Here is a 20,556-nt window from a genome sequence, read left to right on the forward strand (position 1 = left end):
TTTCTTCAAGTTAAACTAATCTTGGCTGTTTTATCATGCCATCGCTGCAGAATGTAACCCTGAGTTTAAAGTAATTGCAGTACTAATTACTCATTCGGATGGTTCAAAATGAGTTAATCCTGGTATCTAGGACATTGCCAGTTATTGCTGTTCAGTTTCAGCCCAGCTGCTTAAAAATAAGGCACAAATCAACGTTATCTGCTTTGGACTCCTACCAGCAATCGTAAATAGCTGCTGCTGCTCCTCGTGTGATGGGGCTGAGGCTACGGGGGAGAGGAAAACACCGCCCTTGGAGAGAGCCGGGGGGAAAACCCCCAGCTGGGCCAGGCTCTGGGGTCCCACAGGATGAGCCTGGTCCCTTCCCCATGGAGGTGACACAGTGAGCTGGCTGTGCCGGGGAGCAGCCTCGTCCGGACCTGCAGAACGCCTTGGGGAGTTTGGGGGAGCTGCAGGTGCACCCCGGCACCGCTGGTATTGCCGTCCCGACCCCGAGAGCCTGGGTGGGCTGGGAAGGCAGACACCCAACGGGGGCTGGTTCGGGGGCTGGGGGAGGCTGGGCTGCCCTTACAGCAAAGGCGGCTCTTAACCCAGGTGGCAGTTTGAGGGGGACGGGGTGGCTTGGCTCTCAGATGTGCTGAGAAGGGCTTGGCTGTTTCATTGCTGCTGCAGACGGCGCAGGGAGAGGCCGGGGGCGGCACGGTTTCCATTCCTGCCGCACTCTCAGGTGGAGGTGATAACATAAATGCAAGCAGCTGGGCTGGGATTAGCCCCGCGCTGCGGTGGTTCACCCTGCCAGAGACTTGGATCCCCCTCCGGGGGAAGCGCTGCTGATTGAGGCTCTTTACATGTGAAATTAAAAGCTGGTGATTCAGCACCGGGTGCCGCAAGCCTTGGTGGGAGCAGTCCCGGTTCATCCCCGTTTGCCGTGGAGCCGCGTCCTCTACCGCTCGGGGCGAGCGTCTCCGGAGCCGGGGGCTTTGGCAGGCGAGCCCCGCGCCGGGGACGCCCCGTCTGCCCTGCGTGGAGGAAGCCGCCGCCGCCGCTTGCGGGCTCGGTTGATGGCGGCCTGGCAGGGAAACCTGCAGAACCAAGCCCCGGCAGAGGCGGGATGGGGCCGGGGATGAAACGGGGCGGCTGGCTTCAAAGCCGGGCTGGGAGCGCCTGGCACACGCTCAGCACCCGTTAACCAGCAGCCTGCCATCGGTGGGGGGGTGGCGGGGGGCTGAGGCAGTGGCACGGCCGGTTGGTCGGTCAGCATCAGAGCAGACATCTCCTCTGCGCAGGGTTCACGGGCCAGAACTGTGAGGAGAACATCAACGACTGTCCAGGCAACAACTGCAAGAATGGGGGCACCTGCGTGGACGGGGTCAACACCTACAACTGCCAGTGCCCGCCCGAGTGGACAGGTAACACCACCACCAGCAGCGAGGGTGGCGCGGGGCTGGGCTGGGAGGACAGATCCTGCCCCGAGGGATGCCAGGGATCGGGTGGGGAGAGCCGTCCGTCCTGCTTTGCAGCAACGCAGAGCCTGTGAGAGCTGGGAAGCACCAGCCTCATGCAGGTGCCCTCTCCCCTGGCAGGTCAGTACTGCACCGAGGACGTGGACGAGTGCCAGCTGATGCCCAACGCTTGCCAGAACGGGGGCACCTGCCACAACAACCATGGCGGCTACAACTGTGTCTGCGTCAACGGCTGGACGGGCGAGGACTGCAGCGAGAACATTGATGACTGCGCCATGGCCGCCTGCTTCCACGGGGCCACCTGCCATGACCGGGTGGCCTCCTTCTACTGCGAGTGCCCCCACGGCCGCACAGGTGAGGCCCCGTCCCACCTTGCCCCCTGCTCGCGGAGAGGGGTGGCAGCTCCCCACATGTCCCCTGGCTCCTAGCTGAGGTCTCAGCGTGCGATGACTTCTGTGCCCATCACCCTTGACGTGCGCCCACCTTCTGCTACCCAGGTTTGCTCTGCCACCTTGATGACGCCTGCATCAGCAACCCCTGCAACGAGGGCTCCAACTGCGACACCAACCCCGTCAACGGCAAAGCCATCTGCACGTGTCCTTCGGGGTACATGGGGCCAGCCTGCAACCAGGACGTGGACGAGTGCTCGCTGGGTGAGCGCCGGGGCTGGGCTCATGCGGGTGGCCAAGGAGCAGCCAGGGAAAGCGCCGGCGCCGCCGGGAGCGTGTCCTGTAAGCCATGCTTGTGTTTTGCAGGAGCCAACCCTTGCGAACACGCAGGGAAATGCATCAACACCCAGGGGTCCTTCCAGTGCCAGTGCCTGCAGGGCTACTCGGGCCCTCGCTGTGAGATTGATGTCAATGAGTGCCTCTCCAACCCCTGCCAGAACGATGCCACCTGCCTGGACCAGATCGGGGAGTTCCAGTGCATCTGCATGCCCGGTGGGTGGGCAGCCCCGTGGACCCCTACCCCGGTGTTGGGTGCGGGTGGTGGGAGGGCTCCAGGTGTCCCTGAGCTTCAGCTGGGTGTTGGTTTGGGTGAGAAGCCATGGAAGGTGCCTTTGTCTGGGGACAGCAATGGAAAGAAAGAGCTTGGTAAAGATTGCACGTTCTCCTGCAGCAGTGGGGGGACGGGAGATGAGTTGGGCACCATCAGCCCTGCGCTGCGCTCCCGCTCTTGCCAAGCTTTCTGGCTTGGATCAAGCCAAAGGCAGGGAGATCAGGGGTGGACAACCATGGAGCAGCCTGTGCATCAGGTCCCACCACCTGTAGCACAGCTCCTGAGCTGCCTTTGTAAAGATGGAGGGACCAAATACACCCTGGTGTTAGCTGCCTGCCCTGCGCGTTGTGCCGGCCCCGTGCCACGGCGCTGACACCGGGTCTCTCCGCAGGTTACGAGGGGGTTTACTGCGAGATCAACACGGACGAGTGTGCCAGCAGCCCCTGCCTGCACAACGGCAACTGCCTCGACAAGATCAACGAGTTCCACTGCGAGTGTCCCACCGGTACGCGGCGTCCGTCCCAGCGCCATTGCGGTGGGAGCAAAGCCGTGGTGCATCCCGGCTCAAGCTGGGAAGGAGCCAAAAATGAGCTCCTTAAATTTCGGAGCCTCCCAAAATGGGGAGAGGGCGCTGAGCACCTCTCGGTGCTTTTAGTGGGGGGTTCCCCCATAATGGCGAGGGGCTGAGCCCCGTGTGGGCGATGCTGCTCCAGGTCCGGCCCATGGGAGAGGGGAAGGAGGATTAAACCCCATGGCTTTGCACTTGAAAAGGCCCCTCTTTGGGAAGGAGGGCCGGGGGCCGGGGGGGCCGCGCCAGCGGCTTTGAATGTGGTGTCAAAGTCACGGGGTGGAGCGGAGAATGGGGAGACGGTTAATCTGTGAAAGGAGGTTTTGAAGTTCAGAGACTTTGCTCCTCTAGAGATGTAAATAAGATGCTCTCAATGGCGGGTCGCAGCCCCGCATTCAGGGCCCCCAGCAGCCATCCCCATGGAAACCCGGCGCCCCGGCCGGGACGCGGGGGGCCCGGTGGGATCTGCCCGGCAGCGGGGGGAGGCCGGCGGGTCCGGCCGCTGCGCAGGGACGTGACTTCTCCCTCCGTTCCAGGCTTCAACGGGCACCTGTGCCAGTTCGACATCGATGAGTGTGCCAGCACCCCCTGCAAGAACGGCGCCAAGTGCGTGGATGGTCCAAACACCTACAGCTGCGAGTGCACCGAAGGTGAGGGCTCCTGCGGGGGCTCGGGGGAACGAGCCACCTTTCTGCCCTGTGTTGTGCTGCAAAACCACTTTGCTGAATTAATAACACATGCCCGTCTCCCCAAACACCCGCCACGGGGGTGTCCCCAAACCTCCTGGGGGGTCAGTCCCCCTGCCATGACTCCCATGGGACAGGATTGTCCGTTTTCCATGTGATGGTGGAGCGAGCAGAGACCTGCAGCCCACCTGCCCCGCAGCGGGCATAATGAGCCCGATGCTCGTTAGGTGTGGCCCCGCAGCAGCCGTCCTGCCGTGTTCCCTGCCGCGGCGGGCGGCAGCGAGGGGGATGGCAGGAAGGAAGGAATAAAGCTGCCTCTATGGGGACGCAAGGTGCAGGGCTGCGGGGGCTCGCCGACCGAAACCCAAGGAGCGGTTGCACAAAATGATGACTTGAGCCCTGGTGGCAAACAGTGGCTCTTTTGTGGAGCAGCTCCCGCCAGAAATCTTCCAGCTGAATGGCCTCTAATTAGTGTCTTGCTAATGCCAAGCCCCGATGAAAAGCTGCTATGTGGGCTTGGCGGGGTCTAGTCAAAGCTGTACTTTGTCCTCAGCTCTCCACCCCCAGCCCGGCGGGGAGGGAGCCGGCCAGGAGAATAGGATCTGCCGGGGGGGGTTATTATTCGGGGGTGCCTGTGGCCGACCCCCCCGTGCGCTCCGGGACGAGCTGCAGGCGAGCGCGGGGCCCCGCTCCTGAGCCGAGGCGGCTTTAATGCGGGTCATTGTGCACCCCGGGACAAAGCCCACGAGCTGGGGTCTGACCGGCCCCACCGACGGGGTGCTCCCCTGCCTGCACCCCGCTCCCGGGGGTCCTGGGGCTCGCAGCAAGGAGGGTGGGCAGGTCGAGCCACCCCAGTGCACTGCCGCACACCTGGCCAGGGCGGGAAGGAGTGTCCCCCATCCTGGCCCAGCATCCCCCATCCTCATCCTGTGTCCCCCATCCTCACCCCGTGTCCCTCCCACTGGCGGCAGGTTTCTCGGGCGCTCACTGTGAGATCGACATCGATGAGTGCGACCCCGACCCGTGCCACTACGGGACCTGTAAGGACAGCATCGCCGCCTTCACCTGCCTCTGCCAGCCCGGCTACACGGGCCACCGCTGCGACATCAACATCAACGAGTGCCAGAGCCAGCCCTGCAAAAACGGGGGAACCTGCCAGGACAGGAACAACGCCTACAACTGCCTCTGCCTCAAAGGGACCACAGGTGAGCGGGAGGGACCCCCCGGGGGCTACACACGGGTCGGCCGTGCCGCGCGGCACCCCGGTCCCATCCCCGTCCCCGGGCGGGTTGGCCCTGGGCCACCGCCAGCAGCCGCCCTGGTGCCGGGACCAGCCTGGGGCATCCTCGGTGTGGGCAAGTTCTCCCGGTTTGGTGCCCGGCGATGGTGGGAACCGCGCCCCAGCCGGGGGCCGGGGAGCTGCTGGTGGCGGAGGCACTTTGTTGTGGGGCGGCGGCGGCGGTCGGTGCCGGCAGGCTTCGTTTTGCCTTGTCAGCGGGGCCGGGGACCCCCCTAATGGCACCGCTCTCCTCCCCAGGCCCCAACTGCGAGATCAACCTGGACGACTGCGCCAGCAGCCCCTGCGACTACGGCAAATGCATCGACAAGATCAATGGCTACGAGTGCACCTGCGAGCCGGGGTACACAGGTGAGAGCAGGGCACGGCGGCCACCGTGGCACCCTGGGGACCTGGTCTGGATCCAGCCTTGCGTCGGGGAGCCCTGGGATGTCCCCTGTCCCCATGGTGGTGCAAGGATGCCTGCAGCTGGTGGTGCTGGGGGCAAGAGTGCGGGAAGGAGGGGAGATGCTGCCATCCCACTTGCCGCAGGTTTTGCACCCTCCAGCGCTCCTGTTTGTTCAGGAGGGCGACCCCGGCTCAGGCCGAAATCAAAGGGGTGTCTGGTGCCACGAATTCGACTCCCGCTGCGCCCACTCCCATGGGTATCGGGTTCCCGCCTTGTCCGACTGGTTTTGTTTGATTGCTGCTGGAAATGGCGGAGGGCTTTGATGGGAGCAGCCCCCGCCTCTCCCCGCTCGCGCAGCCCCTTGTCCTTCTGCCCGCCTGGGAGCCGCAATAAAGCCTGGCTTTGTCAGCCGCGGCAGGTAGGGTTACAAGCTGAAACCGGCCCCCTTCGTTAGTCCCTCCTGGACCAAAGGAGCCCAGGGCATGGCCTCTTCCCAGTCACGTTTAATTAAGCCAGGCAGGCGATGCAGGGGGTGTGAAGTCACCCTACCCGGAGGGCAGCCCGCTCCTATGTGGCCGGCACACGTGTGACTGGAGATTCGAGCCTCCGGCAGCCGTTCCCCGGGTGGCTGGAGGGGGACCTGCCCAGTGGGTGCCCCCTGGGAGGCAGCGCACACCCACCGAGCATCCCATGGGGTAATATTTCCTCACACACACCCCCTTTCCCAGGGCGAATGTGCAACATCAACATCGACGAGTGCTCCAGCAACCCCTGCCACAACGGGGGCACGTGCAAGGATGGCATCAACGGCTTCACCTGCCTCTGCCCCGAGGGCTTCCACGACCCCAAGTGCCTCTCTGAAGTGAATGAGTGCAACAGCAACCCCTGCATCCACGGGAAATGCCATGACGGGCTCAATGGGTAGGCTGGAGGGTATGGGGCGCTGCTGGGGGGCTGCTGGGACCAAAGGGCCACCCAAAAAAGTCGAGGGTAGAGGCAGGGTGAGCAGCCATCCCCCCTGTGCCACATCTCGTCCGTGCCCTGTGCTAGTGGTGAGAGATGTTTCAGTGCAAGGGCACAATCATGTGCTGGGGTTTGGTGGGTAAACGATGGCTGGTGTAGCCGGGAGGGCCAGGTCCACCCAGATCCTGTGCTTTATGCCCCAATTTTTCCCTAAAGCTACAGATGTGACTGCGACCCAGGCTGGAGCGGGACAAACTGCGACATTAACAATAACGAGTGTGAATCCAATCCCTGCATGAATGGTGGCACCTGCAAGGACATGACCAGCGGCTACATCTGCACCTGCAGGGAGGGCTTCAGTGGTAAGGGCACATCTAGGGAGGCTGGGGCCTGGGTGGGAGCCCCATGGTGCTAGATGAGCTGGAAGATGCGCTGTGGGGCTGGTGGAGACCTCGGGTCTGGTTGGGAGATATGGCAGTGCAGCCAGCCTGGGGACCTTCAGCAGAGTTTAGGTGCCCGTGGCTGGGGCTGAGAGCAGGAGGCTCTTCCAGGGTGATGGGTGGGCCATTGTCACCACGTCCCCACTGTACCCCCAGCCCCCTCCCACCAGCACACCTCCATCACAGCTGCTTTTATCTATTTTTCTTAACCCAGGACCCAACTGCCAGACCAATATCAACGAATGCGCTTCCAACCCCTGCCTGAACCAGGGCACGTGCATCGATGATGTCGCCGGCTACACCTGCAACTGTCTCCTGCCCTACACAGGTGAGGGGGAGTCCCCTGTGTCCCCCAGGCCCTCGCTGGGGCTCTGTGGGGCTGCTGCTTGGGGTGTGACAGCAAATCAGTCCCTCTGCCCATGCAATGAGCCAGCACCGAGCGCGGAGGTTTCCCTTGCCCTGCCCTGCCATGGGGCTACCCGTGGCCATGGCTCCACCTCCCCCTGCCACAGCGCAGCTGGAGGAAATTTGGAGGAACTTTGGGAAGCAGCCAGCCAAGAGCTTCCTCCTCCTCCTCCTCCTCCTCCTCCTCCTCCTGGAGGGCACCGAGGTGGTGGCTCGGCCGCAGCCTGCACCAGGCGGCCGCCCCACTCCCACCCCACCACCCTGGGGGGTCGGCGCTGCTGGTGGCCCTTTTCTCCTGCCATGATGCTCGTGCTGGAAAAAGCAAGCTGAGGCCGAGGGGCTGGGGGGATTCTGCTGAGCCAATTCCTGTTTGCCGGCCTCCCGCTTCCGCTCGCGCAGAGAGGCAGCCGGTGCACAATTGCAGGAAGCCGTGAGCCGTTTCCTGCCCTCGGCAGTGGCCATAGAAACCCCTGGGGGGACGGGGACGGGGCAGGCGGGGAGGGGAAGGCTCTGGAAAATAGCAAAGGCCAGTTCGGGAGATACTGGCTGACAGGGAAGATAAGGGTTCGGAGGGAACGTGTCCCTCGGCTGGACATAAACAGGAAAAGCAGCTGAGAGGGACAAGGGGGGAGCACAAGGGGGAAAAGGCACCCCGAGCGGCGGTTCCCTGCCAAAGGAAGTGTGCAGCGCTTTAATGGAGCCCAGATTGCCTGGATTTAAAGGCTTCGTGGAGGGCCTGGAGCCATGGGGGGACCAGGGATGGAGCAGAGAGCCCCAACTGCACTGCCCCAGGGCGGTGGGGAAGCCCAGAGCCTCCCCAGGGCTGGCAGCAGCCCAGGGCAGGGGACAGGGGTAGTGGGCTCTTGGGTCACCCGTCGTTTTGGAGGGGGTGTCAGTGGGTGCTTGTGCCTGTGCAGGAGCCACCTGTGAGGACGTGCTGGCCCCCTGCGCTGGCAGCCCCTGCAAGAACGGCGGCGAGTGCCAGGAGTCAGAAGACTATGAGAGCTTCTCCTGCAGTTGCCCCTCCGGCTGGCAAGGTAGGGGCATGGCCCGTCTGGGGGTTCAGCACACCCCGCTCTCCTCAGCTGCTCGGGGAGTGGAAGATGGAGGGGAGGGAGCGTGGCTGGGGAGCAGCGGGCAGGTGGCCTTGTGGCCCTGTCCCACGGTTCAGCCGGGTGGATGGGATGTGGCCGTCACCCTCACCCCTTGGCGAGGGTGCTTTGCTGCGAGGGCTCCCACTCTGGTGCGAGCGGTGCCCAAGATGTCTTCATCAACCCTGGGGCTTTCACCGGCACCTCCAGCCCATGTGGTCCCTGTCCCTCTCTGTCCCACAGGTCAGACCTGTGAGATCGACATCAACGAGTGCGTGAAGAGCCCCTGCCGCAATGGGGCCACGTGCCAGAACACCAATGGGAGCTACCGCTGCGCCTGCAGAACCGGCTTCACCGGCCGCAACTGCGACACCGACATCGACGACTGCAAGCCCAGTAAGAGCCGGGGCCACTCTGCAGACCACGCTCAGCCTGGCCCCAGCCATCAGCTCCATTGCCCCTCCTGGGACTGGAGTTCTCCTCCCCACGCATGGCCTGGGCTATGCTGCAAGCCCTCCTTGGGCTTCTGGGCCACCTCGAGCATGTCCTGGTTGAGCTGCATCAATCCAAGGCCAGACGGGAGCTGGCAGGAGGGAGGCTAGGGGATCAGAGTGATGTGCGGGCAATGAGCAAGTGTGTCCCATGTGCCCTTCTTGTGCCCAGTCCCCTGGTGGGGCTGGTCCATGGGCTCTGTCTTATCCCTCTATGTGGCCAGAGGACATAGAATCATCATGGAATCACCGTAGAATGGTTTGGGTTGGAAGGGACCATCCAGTTCCAACCCCCTGCCCTGGGCAGGGACACCTCCCACTAGACCAGGTTGCTCAAAGCCCCGTCCAACCTGGGCCTTGAACATCTCCAGGGAAGGGACATCCACAGCTTCTCTGGCCAACCTGTTGAGAATGTGTGGGGACAGTGCTGTGGGGCAGGTCCCGGGCAGGGCTGCTGCCCCAGAGCTGGACCTGTTGCATCTTCACATGCACGTCCCTCTTCCCCAGATCCATGCCACAACGGTGGCTCCTGCTCCGATGGCGTCGGCACATTCTTCTGCGAGTGCCTGGCTGGTTTCCGTGGGCCCAAGTGCGAGGAGGACATCAATGAGTGTGCCAGCAACCCCTGCAAGAATGGCGCCAACTGCACCGACTGCGTCAACAGCTACACCTGCACCTGCCCCTCCGGCTTCAGCGGCATCCACTGCGAGAACAACACGCCTGACTGCACCGAGAGGTACAGCCCGGCACGGGCACAGCCTTTGTCAGGGCTGGAGCGAGGTTCCCGCGCTGCCCCGTAGCCCTGGGCCAGTTTGTGGGGGGCTTCGGCACAGAGCACGACCAGCGGTGACTCACTGGGATGTGATGTCTGTGTTCCCAGCTCCTGCTTCAACGGTGGGACCTGCGTGGATGGCATCAACACCTTCACCTGCCTCTGTCCGCCCGGCTTCACGGGCAGCTACTGCGAGCATGACATCAACGAGTGTGACTCCAAGCCATGCCTGAACGGGGGCACGTGTCAGGACAGCTACGGGACGTACAAGTGCACTTGTCCCCAGGGATACACCGGGCTTAACTGCCAGGTAGAGGAACCTTGGGCTGTCGGCCGCTGACCCCGGTGTCCGTCCATGCGTGCTGGCTGTGGGGATTTGGGGTGTTGCTGCAGTCTCCGCTCCTGCAGGAGCCCTATTGGGTCCTGACCCCCATCTTTTGCTCTGTTCCCCCCAGAACCTGGTGCGTTGGTGTGACTCCTCTCCCTGCAAAAACGGAGGCAAGTGCTGGCAGACCAACAACCTGTACCGCTGCGAGTGCAACAGCGGATGGACAGGGCTCTACTGCGACGTCCCCAGTGTCTCCTGCGAGGTGGCTGCTAAGCAGCAAGGTAAGTCCTTGCCATGTGTACGGCCTCACAGGGTGGGGTCTCCTGGTGCCCCCCATGCTGGGCTGTGAGCAGGGACACGGTCAGTTCTCTTGGTGGGGATCTTTGGCACAACCGGAGCGATCTCAAGGACAGCTGTAACACGCACTCCCCCGAGGCTGCAGTCCTGGCTTCAGTTCCTGGTGGCCGGGGCACGGCCGTGTGGTGTATGGGTGTCACCGAGGTCCCCGCATCTCACTCTGCTCTCCCCGGCAGGTATCGATGTAGCACATCTCTGCAGGAATTCGGGGCTGTGTGTGGATACTGGCAACACTCACTTCTGCCGCTGCCAGGCTGGTTACACTGGCAGCTACTGCGAGGAGCAGGTGGACGAGTGTTCCCCCAACCCCTGCCAGAATGGAGCCACCTGCACAGACTACCTGGGGGGCTACTCCTGTGAGGTGGGTGCCGTGGGGGGCAGAGATGTGTGGGAAGAAAGCACCAGTTACGGCCTTTCTGCTGCCCAAAGAGCTGTCCCAGCTTCAGGCTGGCTCCGTGCCCCTCTACTGAGTTGAAGGCTGTGCTCCTGCAGCCGTGTGGGAATTGAGTGAACCTCTCTGATAGTTCCCCTCTTCCCTCCTTGTAGTGTGTGGCTGGTTATCATGGAGTTAACTGCTCGGAGGAGATCAATGAGTGCTTGTCCCACCCATGCCAGAACGGAGGAACCTGCATCGATCTCATCAATACCTACAAATGCTCCTGCCCCAGAGGAACTCAAGGTAAATTAATTCCCCAGGCTGGGGCATTAGTGGGCTGAGTGCAGATATCCTCGGTATCTGCTCATTAGCTGCTCGGGCTAGCAGAAGCAAATGCAGCGGTAGAGGTTTGTGGTTGCTTGCGAGCTTAGCCATCAAGGCCACGCAACCTTGGGCGCAAGCCGCGCGGTGCTGCGTGCCTCCTGCCAGAGCGGCGGCTCAGACTGCCATTGAGTTGGCCAGGCTCAGCCCCTTCGCAGGGACGGTTGACACAAGGGACCACCGGGCCCCCCGATACTGTTTGATGAGCTGTGTGGGTTGTTCCCCCATCTCTCTAGGGGTGCACTGTGAGATCAATGTGGATGACTGCAGCCCTTTCTTTGATCCTGTCACCCTGGGGCCCAAGTGCTTTAACAATGGCAAGTGCACGGATCGGGTAGGTGGCTACAGCTGCATCTGCCCCCCTGGCTTTGTAGGGGAGCGCTGCGAGGGAGACGTCAACGAGTGCCTGTCCAACCCCTGCGACGCCCGCGGCACCCAGAACTGCGTGCAGCGGGTCAACGACTACAAATGCGAGTGCCGACCGGGCTACACAGGTGAGCACTGCGTTCCCCCAGCCACCCCAAGCGCCTCGCACCCCTTCCTCTGCTCCTCACACCCTCCTCTCCCTCGGCAGGCCGTCGCTGTGACACCGTGGTGGACGGCTGTAAAGGCAAACCCTGCAGGAACGGTGGAACGTGCGCGGTTGCCAGCAACACCGGCCGTGGCTTCATCTGCAAATGCCCCCCGGTAGGTACCTGCTGCTCTCCAGCTCTGAGCGTGGGATGTTGCCCTGCAAGTCAAGGGGCCATTTCAGCCCCTGAGGCTTCCCCAGGGGTAGACATGGAGGGGAAGATGCTCCGCTGTGGGTGTTCACTGGAGGGAGCTGTATCCATACATCCGTACCCTCCTCACTTGCAAGGAGACCGGGTTAGGGCCAGGGAGAAGGAGGTGGCTCAGCCCTGCAGGTATGACGCACAGCTCTGTAGGACACACTCTTCCCTGGTTGACCATTATTTGCACCACGGGAAGGTGGAGCAGGCAGCTATGGAGAAGAGCTCCCTTCATTTTGAGGGGGTTGCTCCAATTGGGTTTACATTCTTTCCCATCATAAATTTCAGAGGACATGCCAGAGCCATGCCCTAGGTACATCGATCTGATTCACTGGGTTTGTGCCGAGTTTCCCAGAACGCACACATGCGTCAGGCCGCTCGCAGGGCAGCGTCAGTGATTCTGACTCTCTCCTGGCTGTCACCTCCCCAGGGCTTCGTGGGTGCCACTTGCGAGAACGACTCCCGCACCTGTGGGAACCTCCACTGCCTGAACGGTGGCACCTGCATCTCCATCCACAAGAGCTCCAAGTGCATGTGTGCGCCGGCCTTCACCGGTCCCGAGTGCCAGTACCCGGCCAGCAGCCCCTGCACATCCGACACCTGCTACAACGGGGGCACCTGCGAGTTCTTCAGCGATGCCTCCCCCTACTACCGCTGCAACTGCCCCGCCAACTTCAACGGCCTCAACTGCCACATCCTCGACTTTGATTTCCAGGGTGGGATCGGGAAGGATATCGTCCCACCCAAAATCGAGGAGAAGTGCGAGATCGCCGTTTGCGCCGGGTACGCCGGCAACAAGATCTGCGACGCGAAATGCAACAACCATGCCTGCGGCTGGGACGGGGGCGACTGCTCCCTCAACTTCAACGACCCCTGGAAGAACTGCTCCCAGTCCCTGCAGTGCTGGAAGTACTTCAACGACGGCAAGTGCGACTCTCAGTGCAATAACGCTGGCTGCCTGTACGATGGATTTGACTGCCAGAAATACGAAGGGCAGTGCAAGTAAGTGGCTTGCTCATTGACCCTCTTGTTTTAAAGCCATCACCACTATTCTGATCATCTGGGGGTATTTTCTGGTTACATCTGCTAAAGCTCCTAAGTGCAAACCTGTTTGTTCACTCTCTACGTTGTGTTCTGCTGCCTATGGGGCTGCAGCTCAAGTGACTACGCTTCCCTGTGGTCTTACTGAGTTTATATACACTTGGAAGCTCTCTGGGTTTGGCTCATTCCAGATGGCTTCCCCGTGCTTAGCTTGTATCACGCCACAGAAGTGAATTCTCCAGCTCACAGTAGTAACACAGTGAGTTTCAGTGTAGGGAGACCCCAGATGGAAGAGCAGCCATAAAACATGATGATGTTAACATCCAGGCATTCACCAAACATTGTCTTTGGCAACAGCAGGAACTTAACCCCAGATTCCTGGATGAACTCTGGTCTCAGTAACTGTTCTGTGTCCCCGTGTCTTCTCTGAGTCACAGTAATTTGTCCCTTTTCCTGGCACCTGAATTGCAACTTACAATTTAACAGCTGCTGTCTTTCACCTGCAGAGGTGAATGCTTCACAGCACTGCACAGAACAGCTGCCTTCTATGTAAACTGGCTCTAGTGTTTGGATGAGAAGAAAAATTACACAAAAGAGAGGTCCTTGTGGACCACCGCTTATTTTCTCAGCAGATGGGTAATATGCGCAGTACTTGGTCTAATTTGTTTTTCTGCCTTTCTTTTTCTTCTGCCCAGCCCCCTGTACGACCAGTACTGCAAAGATCACTTCTCAGATGGTCACTGTGACCAGGGCTGCAATAATTTTGAGTGCGAATGGGATGGTCTGGACTGCGCAAACAACATGCCGGAGAAGCTTGCGGATGGCACGCTGGTGGTGGTGGTCCTCATCACTCCCGAGAACCTGAAGAACAACTCTTTCAACTTCTTGCGGGAGCTGAGCCGCGTGCTGCACACCAACGTGGTCTTCAAGAAGAACCCCAAGGGAGAGTATATGATCTTCCCATACTACGGCAATGAGGAGGAGCTGAAAAAGCATTACATCAAGAGGTCAACAGAGGACTGGTCAGATATGTCCAGTGCGGTCATCAACAAAGTAAAGAGCAGCCTCTACTCCAGGGCTGGCAGAAGGCAGAAGAGAGAGCTCGATCAGATGGACATCAGAGGGTAAGGGGGACCAATGGGCTCCTTTCTCACCGAGCAGCAGTTGTTTTCTGTGTTGATAATAGTAACACACTATAAAGGGAAGGATGTAGGCCAGATAATTGTATTTAGACGTTGCTTTCTGTGTGAATAGAAACCGGATTTTGCTCTCATGTGGGAAAAGCGAGTGATCGCTCAGGAATCCCTGATACAATGCTGCGCCGACTCTCACGATTGAAGGAGTCCTGTGTATTGTTGGGAGCCGGGGCTGGGCTGGGTGGGACCTGGAAGCAGAGGTTGGCCTGACCGACTGTCTGACTTCAGGAAGTCATTAAGTTAAGCCTCAGTTTCTCCCTGGGAAATGCTTTCTAGAGCTTTGTTGTAAAACTCAATTACTGCAAACTGTGTTTGGAGATCTTTGGCATGAACATATAGATCTAACCTTCTCACTCTCTGTGGGCTCAATCAAAAGCCACCGAAAGCAAAGGAGTCAGAGCAGCGAAACAGATGTGAAAAGATCTGAAGGCTCCCAAACAGCATGATTTAAGATACTGTAGTGTCTGGGTCATTTTAAAATATTGTGAAGCAGAGACTCCCTTCCGTTCCTGCAGATAAAGAGTTAGATTTCACAGTAGTCATTGAGGCAAATCCAATAGACCATGAGCGTCAGCTGCAGGGCTTGGGCCACAGGGAAGCAAGGAGATGGGGGTCCCACCTTCCGATTCCCACTGGTGGGGGGATTAAGGAAGGAATGGAGACAGGGCTGCTCTGTCTCCTCAGCGTGGTCATCTCTCTCATTGACTCTTCTCTCGCACAGATCCATCGTCTACTTGGAAATTGATAACCGCCAGTGCATCCAGTCGTCTTCCCAGTGCTTCCAGAGCGCAACCGATGTGGCGGCGTTCCTGGGTGCCTTGGCCTCCCTCGGCAACCTGAACATACCCTACAAAATAGAAGCCGTTAAAAGTAAGTACGGCTGGTCGGCTGGGGAGGAGAGACAGCCCAAACTTTGCAGCCTTATCCATGTTTAGTTGTCTGTCAGCTGGCTGCATTTGAGCACAGTCTGGTTTTAATAACATTGCATCTTTTTTTTTTTTTTTTTCCCCTTTAAGTCTGTTCTTAAAAAAATTTGCAAAAGCAGTTTATTATTTTTGCTTATTCCAGGTTTATTTCAAAATCATTATCACTATAAAAGTTACAAAAAAAAAAAAAAAGAAAAGAAAAGAAAAAGAAAACCCAACCAGCTCCAATCAATCAGTGACATGCAAGGAGTTGAAGTTTGTATCTTGAAAATCCCCCCTAAATCCTTTTGTCTTAACAGCTCAATGCAAGCGCAATGATTTGAAGTTTGCTAATCCTTTTCCTTAAAGGAGAAAAAAGTGAAGCTGTCTCCTGATGCAGGCTGGCTTGTGCAGCCGAGAATTTGCCGATAGTTTGCAATTCTGATTAATAGCGTATAAAATGACCTTATTTTGGGGGGGCTGATTTAGATCAGACTTAGGTACCTCTATTAACTAATTTTCCTTCATTTCCACTCTGTCACTGGTTTGCTATGCAGCTTAATGTCTCAGCATCTCTTTGTGCCCCACTGTTTTGTAGGTGAAACAGCTGAGCCCACGAAGAACTCCCAGCTGTATCCTATGTACGTGGTGGTGGCTGCGCTGGTCTTGCTTGCTTTCATTGGAGTGGGAGTACTGGTGTCTCGGAAGCGGCGCAGGGAGCATGGGCAGCTTTGGTTCCCAGAAGGCTTCAAAGTGACAGAGTCAAGCAAGAAGAAGCGACGAGAACCACTTGGGGAGGATTCTGTTGGACTGAAGTGAGTAATTTGCTTGCTAACCCGTTAAGCGCAGCGCAGCGGGGCTGCTCGGGGCTCTTCTGAAAGAACCCGTCGGAGTTTTGTTCTCTGGTGCATCATGTTGGCGTAGCGGGGAGGAGAAAAATCAGGTTTCTTAAAGTTCTGCATGGGGAAAACAGTGTTCTCTTCTGGAGAAGGTTTTTAAATGCTTCATGGTCTGTTTGTACTTGGTAAAAAATGAAGGGCAACCTGAGGGGAAATTGCCTTTATGATTCATCTGTCAGTTTGTGAATGTAGATAAACACAGTCCGTCACAGACTGGTTCCTGCAGAGGAGCTAATTTTTTGTATGGTTGTATTTTTCAAGACCCCTCAAAAATGCTTCAGACGGCACGCTGATGGATGACAACCAAAATGAGTGGGGTGATGAGGAGACCTTGGACACCAAGAAGTTCAGGGTAAGCTCACTGCCACGTCCCCTTTCTGTGCTGCGAGTAGTCACTGGCTGGGTTTTGTGGTGGAAGGAGCAGAGCGCTGCGGGAAGCAGCAGAACGGGGGGACCCTCGGGGGTCCGGGCTGCTCTGTGCATCGCTGCCGCTGGCTCCTTGGCCAACCTGGGTGTGACAAACGCACCTCTGAGCCTGGTAGAGCTTCCCACGCAAGGTGAAGCTCCCACCCCGGCTCCTGTGCTTTGCTCGGTGCTGATTTCCTGCTGTCGTTGCTCAGTTCGAGGAGCAGGCGATGCTGCCCGATACGGACGACCAGACGGACCACAGGCAGTGGACCCAGCAGCACCTGGATGCCGCCGACCTGCGCATATCCTCCATGGCGCCTACCCCGCCCCAGGGGGAAATCGATGCCGACTGTATGGATGTCAACGTCAGAGGTCCCGGTAAGGTGGACTCCTTTCACTTCTGTGCTGCTCATCAGCTAATCTAAAATCCTCCCTTACCCCTGGCAGATGAGCAGCCCCAGACACCCTGACCTGTCTCCATTTCTAGTAGAGTGGCTGCCATCCATTCTGCATCGCGTGGTTGCTGTTGTGCGTGATTTAGAGATAGACCCTCTCACATTTTGCTTTCCATGAGATCCCTTTTGTTTAATCACCGAGATGAAAATTAGAGAATACAGAAGAAGTACCTATTAAATCATCCAGTTTATCTCACTGCTACTACTCCTAGATTCCTCTCCTCCCACCAAACTACATTTCACAATCCTCCTTTCAGGGTTTTAACTGTAATAATAGTTAATAGGCTTTTAAATTGTTACAAACACTTGGTTGTCCTCACATCTGTGAAATTGTCCTCTGAAATATAAATATATTTAAGGCTGCGCTGTACTGTACTCAAGTTTGCTTTGAGCAACCTTCCTTGTAAATTGTACCTTACATGTCAGCGTGCGAGCTCGCAGACGAAATAGGAAAAGCAGTGAGTGGTGAGATACCACTAAGGAATTTCAGATCCATATCAGAGGAAGGATATTCGTGTTTGATGTTTAGAACCAGCCAGGAACTCGGTCTCGATGCACCCACGAGAATAAGCATCTATCGCAGACAGAGCATCTCGCTGAGCCGCCTGCATTACAGAAGGGTAAAAAAGCCTTTTTTCACCGAGTCCCCCTGTGCTTTTCAGACGGCTTCACCCCCCTCATGATCGCCTCGTGCAGCGGAGGAGGGCTGGAGACCGGCAACAGCGAAGAGGAAGACGATGCTCCCGCCGTCATCTCCGATTTCATTTACCAAGGCGCCAGTTTACACAACCAGACTGACCGCACCGGCGAGACGGCGCTTCACCTGGCAGCCAGGTACTCCCGCTCCGACGCTGCCAAGCGCCTGCTGGAAGCCAGCGCCGATGCAAACATCCAGGATAACATGGGCAGGACGCCCCTCCACGCCGCCGTCTCTGCCGATGCCCAAGGAGTCTTCCAGGTAATCCATCCTTTCGGTTTTCTAGGGAAAGCACTGGTGGCTACATGTCGAGCCGATCACACAACTGGACTTGTCGCAGGGTCTCCAGCTTGTCCTGGAGAGGTGCGGGGTGAAAGTATCACAAACTGGAGCCCCTCTTGTCTCAGGGGAGGGCACTGCAAAGCAGCAGCCCCATAGCTGCCCTGGACTGGGAGCAGGGACTTGGGGGGACCAGCATCTGGAAAGGGGTTTGCAGGTCCCGAGACCTGGGTACCCGCCGTGTCTGCTGTCTGTCCCTCCTCTAACGTTTGTGTTTTCCTGCACGTTCTCCTCACAGATCCTGATTAGGAACAGGGCAACCGATCTCGACGCCCGAATGCATGACGGGACCACTCCTCTGATCTTGGCCGCTCGCTTGGCTGTGGAGGGCATGCTGGACGATCTCATCAACTGCCACGCAGACGTCAATGCCGTGGATGATCTAGGTACTGCAGGCTCCCTCAGGGTTGGAAGGAAAGGGCTGTTTGCTGTTATTCTCACCCCTCACTAACGCCTGTTGTATCTCGTGGTCCTCCTCTGTAGGCAAGTCAGCGCTGCACTGGGCAGCTGCTGTGAATAATGTTGAAGCCGCAGTCGTCCTCCTGAAGAATGGCGCCAATAAGGACATGCAGAACAATAAGGTAGGGTTCTCCTGGGCTGACATAGCCAAGGAAAGAACCACTTGGGGAGTCTGTTAAAGGGTAATTTTTGCCTAAAATACAACACTGTCTGGCACCGAGACTCAGATTTGATTGTTCTGCTGTGAATGAAGCTGATGGATTTAGCTCAAAGAAGCATTGTGGGACTTGGTCCTACGGGTGATGTTGAGGGGCCGTGCAGTGCTTGGTGAGCAGTGATCGCGTGGCCATCTCCTCGCATGTTCTGGGTCACTCGTAGGGTTCCTGGTTTGATATTAGTATCAAGACATGGCTCAGCAGGGTAGGAAAAAGCAGCAGCAAAACCTCACCAGAGGAGAGACGATCATCATCTGTGCCACCCAACTGCATGGTGTTGGGCATGGAGCTCGGGATAGTGTTAGCCAGGAGAATCTGTGAACTTAAACCTAACCATCTTTGCTGGCTTTCCAGGAGGAGACCCCACTGTTCCTCGCAGCCAGAGAAGGGAGCTACGAAACTGCCAAGGTCCTGCTGGACCATTTTGCCAACCGCGACATCACGGACCACATGGACCGGCTCCCGCGGGACATCGCCCAGGAGCGCATGCACCATGACATCGTCAGGCTGCTGGATGAGTACAACCTGGTGCGGAGCCCACCGCTGCACAACGGCCCGCTGGGGGCACCCACGCTGTCCCCACCGCTCTGCTCTCCCAACAGCTACATCGGCAACCTGAAACCTGCCGTCCAGGGCAAGAAGGCCAGGAAGCCGAGTACCAAGGGCCTGAGCTGCAACGGCAAAGATGCCAAAGACCTCAAAGCCCGGAGGAAAAAATCACAAGATGGGAAGGGATGTCTGCTTGACAACTCCAGCGTGTTGTCTCCAGTGGATTCCCTGGAGTCGCCCCATGGGTACCTGTCAGATGTTGCCTCTCCTCCGCTGATGACCTCTCCGTTTCAGCAGTCCCCTTCCATGCCTCTGAATCATCTGCCGGGCATGCCTGATGCCCACATGAGCATCAACCACCTCAACATGGCGGGGAAGCAGGATATGGCCATGGGAAACTCCAGCAGGATGGCCTTCGATTCGGTGCCGCCGCGTCTCTCTCACCTTCCCGTCTCCAGCCCCAGCACGGTGATGAGCAACGCCCCGATGAATTTCTCCGTCGGCGGAGCGGCCGGTCTGAACGGGCAGTGTGACTGGCTCACCAGGCTGCAGAACGGCATGGTCCAGAACCAGTACAACCCCATGAGAGGCAACATGCAAGCCGGGGCGCATCAGCAGCCGCAAAACCTTCAACACGGCATGATGACCTCCCTGCACAACGGCTTGCCCACCACAAGCTTGTCGCAGATGATGAGCTACCAGGCCATGCCCAACACCCGGCTGGCTTCCCAGCCTCACCTGATGCAGAGCCAGCAGCTCCAACAGATGCAGCAGCAGCAGCTCCAGCAGCAAAACATGCAGCCGCAGCAGCAACCGCAGCAACCCCAGCAGCAGCCGCAGCAGCAGCCGCAGCAGCATCACAACCCCAGCTCCAACACGAGCGGCCACATCGGCCAAAATTTCCTCGGTACGGAGCTGAGCCAGCCCGACATGCAGCCGGTGAGCAGCAGTACCATGGCGGTCCACACGATCCTGCCTCAAGATTCCCAGATGCTGCCCACCTCTCTGCCATCCTCCCTCGCCCAGCCCATGACCACCACGCAGTTTCTAACTCCACCTTCCCAGCACAGTTATTCCTCCCCCTTGGACAACACCCCCAGCCATCAGCTCCAGGTGCCCGACCACCCTTTCCTAACACCGTCTCCGGAGTCGCCGGACCAGTGGTCCAGTTCGTCTCCTCACTCCAACGTGTCCGACTGGTCCGAGGGCATCTCCAGCCCTCCCACCAGTATGCAGTCACAGATGGGACACATCCCCGAAGCCTTCAAGTAAAAGACGGTGTTTCAGAGACGCTGGTGCCCAGTGGGAGTTAGAAGCTCGAGGGAGATTTTTTTTTTAAAAAGGACATTGGATGCTTTTATTAAAGGATCCTTTTTAAATATGTTTTTATAAAAAAAAAAAAAGACAAATTAATTCCTTTTTTTTTTTTAGTATTTATTTATGTACTTTTTATTTTACATGAAAACACTGCCTTTTTATTTATATGTTCTATTGTTAAGAAGTCAATGTGGGACACCGGTTGTGTTTCAAGAAATCAAAAAATTAGGTTTTTATAGGACATTCTTTTTTGTTTGGGGGGGTTCATTGTGTTTGATTTGAGAGGAAATGTTTATGTAAAGCT

At 58.1% G+C, this 20,556-nt stretch overlaps 1 protein-coding gene across 2 annotated transcripts in view; it reads left to right on the forward strand.

Annotated features, from left to right (window-relative positions):
- NOTCH1 (notch receptor 1) overlaps positions 1-20,325 on the forward strand; it is a 43,037-nt gene extending 22,712 nt beyond the window's left edge. Inside the window, exons 5-34 of one of the 2 annotated variants that reach the window (XM_074161398.1) lie at positions 1,284-1,406; positions 1,581-1,814; positions 1,958-2,113; positions 2,216-2,401; positions 2,851-2,964; positions 3,564-3,677; positions 4,685-4,918; positions 5,251-5,361; positions 6,127-6,319; positions 6,578-6,723; positions 7,016-7,129; positions 8,124-8,243; positions 8,541-8,693; positions 9,296-9,524; positions 9,669-9,870; positions 10,016-10,169; positions 10,422-10,606; positions 10,792-10,924; positions 11,239-11,496; positions 11,577-11,689; positions 12,203-12,774; positions 13,509-13,937; positions 14,731-14,879; positions 15,513-15,729; positions 16,075-16,165; positions 16,434-16,599; positions 17,339-17,634; positions 17,951-18,098; positions 18,196-18,293; positions 18,741-20,325. In XM_074161398.1, the coding sequence (XP_074017499.1) occupies positions 1,284-1,406; positions 1,581-1,814; positions 1,958-2,113; positions 2,216-2,401; positions 2,851-2,964; positions 3,564-3,677; positions 4,685-4,918; positions 5,251-5,361; positions 6,127-6,319; positions 6,578-6,723; positions 7,016-7,129; positions 8,124-8,243; positions 8,541-8,693; positions 9,296-9,524; positions 9,669-9,870; positions 10,016-10,169; positions 10,422-10,606; positions 10,792-10,924; positions 11,239-11,496; positions 11,577-11,689; positions 12,203-12,774; positions 13,509-13,937; positions 14,731-14,879; positions 15,513-15,729; positions 16,075-16,165; positions 16,434-16,599; positions 17,339-17,634; positions 17,951-18,098; positions 18,196-18,293; positions 18,741-20,207 (6,905 nt within the window). In that variant the 3' untranslated portion in view covers positions 20,208-20,325. The remainder of the gene's footprint in view (positions 1-1,283; positions 1,407-1,580; positions 1,815-1,957; positions 2,114-2,215; positions 2,402-2,850; positions 2,965-3,563; positions 3,678-4,684; positions 4,919-5,250; positions 5,362-6,126; positions 6,320-6,577; positions 6,724-7,015; positions 7,130-8,123; positions 8,244-8,540; positions 8,694-9,295; positions 9,525-9,668; positions 9,871-10,015; positions 10,170-10,421; positions 10,607-10,791; positions 10,925-11,238; positions 11,497-11,576; positions 11,690-12,202; positions 12,775-13,508; positions 13,938-14,730; positions 14,880-15,512; positions 15,730-16,074; positions 16,166-16,433; positions 16,600-17,338; positions 17,635-17,950; positions 18,099-18,195; positions 18,294-18,740) is intronic. The other variant, XM_074161399.1, reaches the window with a different exon arrangement.
- Positions 20,326-20,556: the final 231 nt, after the last annotated feature.

This window comes from Numenius arquata, chromosome 19 (genome assembly GCF_964106895.1).
Source record: "Numenius arquata chromosome 19, bNumArq3.hap1.1, whole genome shotgun sequence".
Classification (NCBI taxonomy): Eukaryota; Metazoa; Chordata; class Aves; order Charadriiformes; family Scolopacidae; genus Numenius; species Numenius arquata.